Source organism: Penaeus chinensis, chromosome 26 (assembly GCF_019202785.1).
Source record: "Penaeus chinensis breed Huanghai No. 1 chromosome 26, ASM1920278v2, whole genome shotgun sequence".
Classification (NCBI taxonomy): domain Eukaryota; kingdom Metazoa; phylum Arthropoda; class Malacostraca; order Decapoda; family Penaeidae; genus Penaeus; species Penaeus chinensis.
In genome coordinates, this window is record NC_061844.1 from 5,779,559 (window position 1) to 5,787,058 (window position 7,500).

At 36.0% G+C, this 7,500-nt stretch overlaps 1 protein-coding gene across 5 annotated transcripts in view; it reads right to left on the reverse strand.

Moving 5' to 3' along the window:
* The window catches only part of LOC125038882 (transcription initiation factor TFIID subunit 1-like), a 22,294-nt gene that overhangs the window by 8,352 nt on the left and 6,442 nt on the right, over positions 1–7,500 (reverse strand). For 4 of the 5 annotated variants that reach the window (XM_047632512.1, XM_047632514.1, XM_047632510.1 and 1 more), the window contains exons 7-23: positions 7,449–7,500; positions 6,649–6,788; positions 6,218–6,426; positions 5,235–5,470; positions 4,748–4,906; positions 4,401–4,535; positions 4,079–4,267; positions 3,748–3,903; positions 3,466–3,617; positions 2,941–3,145; positions 2,715–2,802; positions 2,364–2,536; positions 2,123–2,256; positions 1,792–1,963; positions 996–1,134; positions 728–883; positions 276–445 (exon numbers count right to left, since the gene is read on the reverse strand). The exon at positions 7,449–7,500 is cut by the window's right edge and continues 149 nt beyond it. In XM_047632512.1, coding sequence (XP_047488468.1) covers positions 276–445; positions 728–883; positions 996–1,134; positions 1,792–1,963; positions 2,123–2,256; positions 2,364–2,536; positions 2,715–2,802; positions 2,941–3,145; positions 3,466–3,617; positions 3,748–3,903; positions 4,079–4,267; positions 4,401–4,535; positions 4,748–4,906; positions 5,235–5,470; positions 6,218–6,426; positions 6,649–6,788; positions 7,449–7,500 — 2,665 coding nt within the window. The remainder of the gene's footprint in view (positions 1–275; positions 446–727; positions 884–995; positions 1,135–1,791; positions 1,964–2,122; positions 2,257–2,363; positions 2,537–2,714; positions 2,803–2,940; positions 3,146–3,465; positions 3,618–3,747; positions 3,904–4,078; positions 4,268–4,400; positions 4,536–4,747; positions 4,907–5,234; positions 5,471–6,217; positions 6,427–6,648; positions 6,789–7,448) is intronic. The other variant, XM_047632513.1, reaches the window with a different exon arrangement.

The following is a 7,500-nucleotide window of genomic DNA, read 5'->3' on the forward strand; positions in this document are numbered from 1 at the left end:
TTCTTATCATTATGGTTGTCTTCCATTTCAATAAAGAGACAAAAAGTTCTACTCTCTATGAGCCCATTCATTCTTTATGAATCACATAAATGTACAGCAAACTCATCATCCATCTTCAGTACTTTGCTAGTAAACCACAGCTTATATGAAGGTTCATGACTCTTCTCTCAACAGTAATCTTCATCCTTGATTAACAAAGGCTCATCAATCCCATGATTTAAATCCAATCCATCCATCTGTTGACCTCTCAACCTCATTTATGACTTCAGACTAACCTGACCACAGGCACCACATTTGAGTTTGAGGTCAGGCTTCAGTTTCGGTTTCTTGGTCTTGGGCGGAGTCACTATGCCCTTCTGCTGCCGTTCTTGGTTCCTCTTGATTCTCCTCAGCTGCTCCTGGAGTCGGCGCCTCTCTCGCTTCATCTCCTCCTTCTGAGTTTCGTCTGAAAGTGGAGTAAAATGTAAAGTAATCCAGCTTTTTTAGCCAGTTGCTGTTCACTCATGTTACATGCTACATTGTTTTGGGGGTAGCAATATGAGATGAACAAACTACTTACAGTCCTTAAATTATATGAGGTTATAACAACAAAATTGAGGATAAAAAAAGAGATAGAAAAGAAAAGGAAAAAGAAGAAGAAAAGAAATGAAAAATAAAATAAAATAAAATAAAATAAAAGAAAATAAAAGAAAGAAAAAAACAGGTGCACAACTAAATAATCACTTACCCAACTGGCCAGCAAAGCTCTTGATAAATGATTCATCTTTAGATGTTCTAATTTTAACATATGTATCAATGACAGCTGTTTTCCGGACAATCTCTGTACGTGTGTATTCTTTTCCATCCCCAGTCTTGAAGGTGCGAGTGATGCGCAATAAACGACCTGTAAAACAAAGGTTTACATTTTTTCATACTTCTGAGAGCTATTACCTGAACACACAAAGTCAAAAGGAAATGGGCCAACTAAAACTGGAAAGGGATGAAATCCCACAAACCTGGAGTTCCAAAACCAAACTGAGAATTTTCATCCTCTTCCTTCTTTGTTGATTTCTTCTTATCACCATCTTTATCATCTTCTCCCATTATCATTTTCTGTAGTTCTTTTCTCTCCTGTTCTTCTTTCTCCAATGTCATCTATATATAAAAAAAAAACACTGATCAGTATCAAATAGTTGGGAGGAGTGAAATCTTGCTATATATCTGATCAACATACTGAATCTGAACTTGTTATCTCTGCAATTAGTTTAGTAAGGGTTTCGACCTCATATATTTATATAACAATCCTCATTTCATAAGTTGTATTAAGTAACACTGCTAATGCATATCAAGCCATATGAGTAACTGCAACTTAGACAACTACATTTGTCAGATACCTCCCATGTTAATATATAACAATTTTTTTTTATCTGAATTCCTGTCACATAAATAGAGCCACAAATTTGCCATTATCTCAAAACATACAGAGAGGAATTCTAATGCTGCTCTCTTCATTTGCTCTAACCTCTCCACTATACATGCAGTTCAAATTTTGTATCCCACGTTCACATCACAACATTCCGATGGAAAAACTAGGAAGTCATTAATGTCATGAATTTATGCCACATGTGGTAGATAATAATCTTCATGTCAAACTAGTACTTTGGCAATTGTATTGGAAGCCATAATTCTGCAATATCTTCATGAGACACAGTTTTCAACACACTTCACAAAACTGTAACATAATGGAAGGTGAGCTGTCATATGAAAAATTAGTTAAGAATAATTTAAGGCAGGATCTAAAACGTGACACACCTGGGATGAGGTCTTCTTATTAGCAAGAATGTTCTCAATGTATTTTCCTTTCTCCTCCATGTCAGAATCATTATCTTCCTCCTCAGATGATCCCTCATCTGTTGACAGCACCTCCTCTGAATTCAACACACGGTTCTGAAGGTCAAAGATTCGCTGGCATTCTTCTTTGTACCTGAAAAAAAAAAATAAACATATAAATAAATAAATAAATAAATAAATAACAAATAAAAGAAAAGATATCAACTGCATTTTGAAATTAAAATTCCTAGACACACTCTTGATAGGAATATAAATAATGCATGCATGATCAGACCACATAATCCACTCATACCTTTCCTGGTGTTCTGCGATTGAGAAGCGATTTCCTCTGGAAAATTTGTTCATTCCTTCCTCTCCTGCCTTGGCTTTTTCAGTAGACAATGTTCGAACAACGTCAATGACTTCCCATCTTGTGAGTTTTTTAATCTGTAAAATAAAACTTCTGTAAGTTCTTCTGATAGCAAAAATTAATACAAAAACATGCTCTTTCCTCTTTCCTTTAAATTCAATTAATAATTTGCAGCTAATCTTACCTCTTCTTCAGGCACTCCATATTGTCTTAACAGGTTTTTGGCATTGTTTAGAGAAAGCCTTCGAAGATCAGCATCTGTTCCTGTAACTGTGCGTTTTGGCTGTTGCTCCTGTTCTTCCTTGTTTTGCGTGGGTTTGTTAGGGATTCGAATATATGAGAAGCCTTCACCACATCCTGATAGGAAAGAATGAAAGAAATGATTGTTAAAATACTACGCTGCTCACTTTGTTGTATCTGACTCTTCTGTCCAGTTCCAGGTTTCTTTATTTATTTGGATTTAGCATATAAATACTCAAATACCTGTAGCCTAAACTGGTTGTAGTTTATAAAAAGATGCACAAAAAATTCTTACCTGTTGGATCTGCTGGTCCAGTGAGCTGCAGCAAACACTTCCCCCTCACTGCCTGGATGTAAGCTCTTGTTGTGTGCCATGGTGCAACCTGAAACATAAAGCAAATTTAAAGAAATGACAACAGCACACCTTTTATTTTCAAATAATGCATGGGGAAAAAAAAACTTAAAATATTTTTTTTTTTTTGTAAAAAAGAAAAAAGAAAGAAAGACAGAAAAAATAATACCTTGATTTCGTCATCAAGTTTCTGAGTGTCATCATCATTGTCATCCTCAAGGGCAGAAAGGAACTTGTCTCCATAACCTGCATCCTTTAGACGTTGCTCAGCTGCACACATGCTGAAGAAGGCACAGCACTGCTCTGGTGATACCATGGCTCTAATCTCCTCCTCAGTGGGCAATCTAAACTCTGGCTTGATTACCCACCAGTTGCTGCAAGGAAACAATATGGGTTTCTGGATTTTGAAGTAAAAAAAACAAAATCTTCATGAATCTATCGCATGCATTCCCTGTAAAACAGAAATAAGGGAAAGGGAAAGAAAGACAAGAGATGAGAAGAGAAAAGGAAAGGAAAGGAAAAGTAATGAGAGGAGAACAGATGAGAGGAAAGGAAACAAAGGAGAGGAGAGAACAGGAGCAAAGGGAAGAGAGAATGAATTATAAAACAAAAACTATAAAATTTAACACACAGTCTAGACTACTGCATATTGAAAAATACAAGAATGCCTATTACCAGGACCATGTGACCTCACCTGTCAACACCTGTACGCTTGAAGTCAGCGCAAGGTTTGAGCCTTTTACGGATAGAGCTTTCAGAATGAGCAGGGAAAGCTCTTTTGATTTCATCCATTTTTATTCTTCGTGGATTATCTTTACTCTTCCAGAACAATCTGTATATAAATACCTGAAAATAAAAACACTTATGTATAAATCTAGTCATATTTGGCATGATATATCTTTTGCTTACAATATTTTCAGATAGTATGACCTAGTATCCAAGAAGAACAATAAAACAAACAAGTGTCCATCCCAACCTGCAGGAAATCCCTTATGAAGTTGTTGGCTCTCTTGGAATTTGGTCCTGGTGTTTCATAGAGAGGACACTCCTGACCAACAGTGAAAAGTCCATCCACCTCTCTTATGCTGTATCCATTCCGTGTTCGCAAAACCAGGAAATCCGTATATGGGATCTGATTGTTTGAAAGCATGAAAAATTAGCTATACAATCATTTTTTCTTGGTCTAATATATAATATGTAATTTAAACTTTTGTATGCATTCATCATACATACAAAAGATTAACAACAGCCTCTTCAAGGGCTCTCTTAATACTTAAATGAGACAAGAAAAACTACAAGGTACTTACTTTATGCTCATACATTGGGGCTCTATACATATTATTTTCAATAGTCTGGATGCTCTGCCCTGGATGCATGGCACCCAAGAAGGGTGATGTGTGGGCATATGCTGTTTCTCCAAAGCGGAATTCTGGTGGACCCTTGTCATTGCCAGCTTTTCTCTTATAATAATTCTTGATGCGTGTTGCCATACCGACCTGTTAAGTTTAATTGCCTTGTAACATAACTGAAACAATTTCATATACTGAACTACTACTTTCTATTATTAGAAAAATATAACATACTGACATAAATTAAACCACTAAAGACAACCAAAAACAGAAATCATACCTGGGACAACAGAGGAGGATACTCTTCACAGTATTCTAACAAGATGACGTCACCATCCTTGCCTGTGAGATCTTCAGGAGTTCTCATGAAGAAGACATCTCCACCACCAGATGCCAGCCTCTCATTCTCACGTTGCTGCATCATATAATGTTATCATCAAAAAAAGGGAATGGAAAGAGAGAAAGAACAAGAAGCAAGACAGTATTTCCCCAAGATGTAGCAATTCTTCAAATTCTTTTATCTCACTCTCTTCATAATACCTATTCAAGTATCTATTTAAGAGAAAAATGCATAACAAATCACAGGACTCCCCCCAATAAAACTAACAGAATTATTTAATAAAATACCTTAGCCTTTTTCTTGATCTCTTTTGTTAGAGGATGGACAGCATGAGGGCCAAGAGTTGACAGGGGCCCGTGGGAGTATCTCTTTATCGGTGGCCGGTGGAACAGGCGTAACTTCTTTTCTCCCATATAAGTCGGAATGAAAGGTGGTTGCAACTCAACCTGAAAGAAAAAAATAAGGGATATTTTGTAACCTTTTTTTTCTCTCTAATAAACTCTATAATGAGGTTGATTAAATCAATATAAATGTTTATGACCAATCATGATAAATCATTTTGGTAGATCATTACAACTGGAAAAGAAAGAATGGAGGAGAGAAGAAAATACACGTGGTGCTGATGATAATGATAATAATCAGAAGCAGGAGAATTTGACAAAGAAAAAAAATGATAATAATTATATTAAAAGAAAAATGGCAAAGAAAGAAAGAAAGAAAGAGAGAAAAATAAAGAACAAATTAAGCACCAAACCCTACACACTGAAAACTTACCACAGGTGTAGAGTGCTGGAGGAGCCCGCCACCCATGGACATTTTGATGGTCTGTTCAGATGACTTAGGCTGGTAATACTCATCATTGGATATATTGAATGGATCCTTGTCAGGCGACTTGGGGGGTGGAGGGGGGGACTCCTCCTCGATGGTGGTGATGACTCCAGCTTTGCCAAGGAGGATCTTTGACTTCTTCACATGGGGATGTGGAATTTTGACCTTGACCGGAGCATCGGCTGTGGGGCAACAGGACTATTAATGCTGCACTAAGGAGTGATGGTTGTATGAGGTGGGTAAAGCTGACTTTGTATCTCTGTTCCTCTCTTTAATAATTCTAAATTTGCATTGAAGAATACTGAACAAAAATGGTAATACTGCTATGTTCCATTGCGCAATACCACATTTCAATTAATTATCCAAATGCATAAATGTTATTATCAAAGTATCTAGCTTTCTTTAGAGTTTATATGCAAAATTACTGTACTGACTAGCTATTCTTTAACCTGTACACAATGCATGTATACATGCACTGTCCTCTCTGTTTTTTTATTAATATTGTTTAGATGTAGTTGGCTCCAGAAACACTCTATCACTTAGGAATTGATTATTTGGCCTACCTGACCTCATCTATCTACATCATTCATTGCATTTTTGGAAGGAATTTTTAAATTTCATTATGATTATAATTGTTAAATATATTTTAAAGATGCTAAAAGTAGTATTAGAAATAAAAACTTTTTACAGGAAGAAGGTAAACAGGTGAGGTTGTGTTGGTCTAGTAACTGACTCCTTAGTAACTAAATGTGAAGCCATCTAAGAGTACAAAATTTTAATGAAACAAAACCATTGCAGATGCTACATTTAACCAGCACCAATGGGTTATTATTCATCTTTAGCTTTGAATAAAAAATGTGCGAGGCTTCCCACTGCCATCAAACTCGAACTAAGAATCTTACATCTTTTCACCCAGGACAAAGTACAACTACCTTGGGCCAGGGTCGAAGGATCCACATCTTCAGGAATTCCAAGAATGATGTTCTCATCATTGGGATCCAGAGTCAAAACTGTTGGTTCGGGAATATTATCCATGTTCTCTGGGTCCCAGATGATGTTGTCTTCCCATCGACCGTACACCAACTCCTCATTCTCCACGGGGAAGATGGAGTACCATGTGTCGTCTAAATTGCCTTTGCTGTTGGATGGATATGAGGAACTTGCATTTTCATTGGCATCTTGTTATACTTTACAGATATAATGCACCACAACAGAATTTGATTTATAAACAGAGAAATAATGCTGATAAAAAAGTTCAATAAGTCAATTGAGAAATAAAAACTAATTACATTGTATTTAACATATCCAAACCTAGCACATACTCCATGCAATATAAACCAAAACATCTAATGAAACTTACGGCATTTGGCTTTTCGTTTTGGCTGCTTTTGCTGAGGCGAAAGGTGTAGTCACTTTGGAGGGCTGACTGAAAGCTTGCGCCGTCCTGTTGTAACTGCTCGGCACCCACCCGGCAGCCATGTTCTTCCGTTTCTGATTAAGCTGCAAGTGATAATATTGACCAAAGTGGACGCAGCCTATCCAAGCTAATACTGAATTCACATTATTCCTTCAGTTTCAAATGACTTGCCAAATTTTTTTTAAGATTTTCTTTAAATTACTGATACGATACTAAAAATATATGCATTTTATTGTTTCTACACTGCTCTGGCACTATAATATAGATTAACATTATTAATCATTCTCAAATCTAGAAAAGAATACACTGTCACAAACCATATACATAACTCAATTAATTAGTTTTGGAATAAACAAAAAAATATATGTAGAGTAAAAATATATATTGAGAGAGAGAGAATGAGTCTTATATTTTCATAGAAGTATCATAAACAATCTGTAATGCTGGGTCATAAACTTAATATTGTCTACATAATACTTCTGTTTTTAATTATCAGAAGTATGTTTGACCTTTTAATTGATGGCAGAACAGCCTGATGGCTGTGTCACTGGAGAGAAAAAATATATATACATATATACAAAAAGATATTGGTTATGGTCACAGAGTAAAAGTTCTCTTAAGCAAAGCTTAAAACACTGTCATTACATTTCTAAATCAAAGCATAAACTTTGGTTTTACTTCGTTATTGTTATAAAAAGGCTGGAGAAAAACACAAAGTCTCAGCTCAGGCTGTTTCAACGTACTTTATGCTTGATGTCATCCCCATTCCAAATGATGTCTTCCTCCCAATTGTAC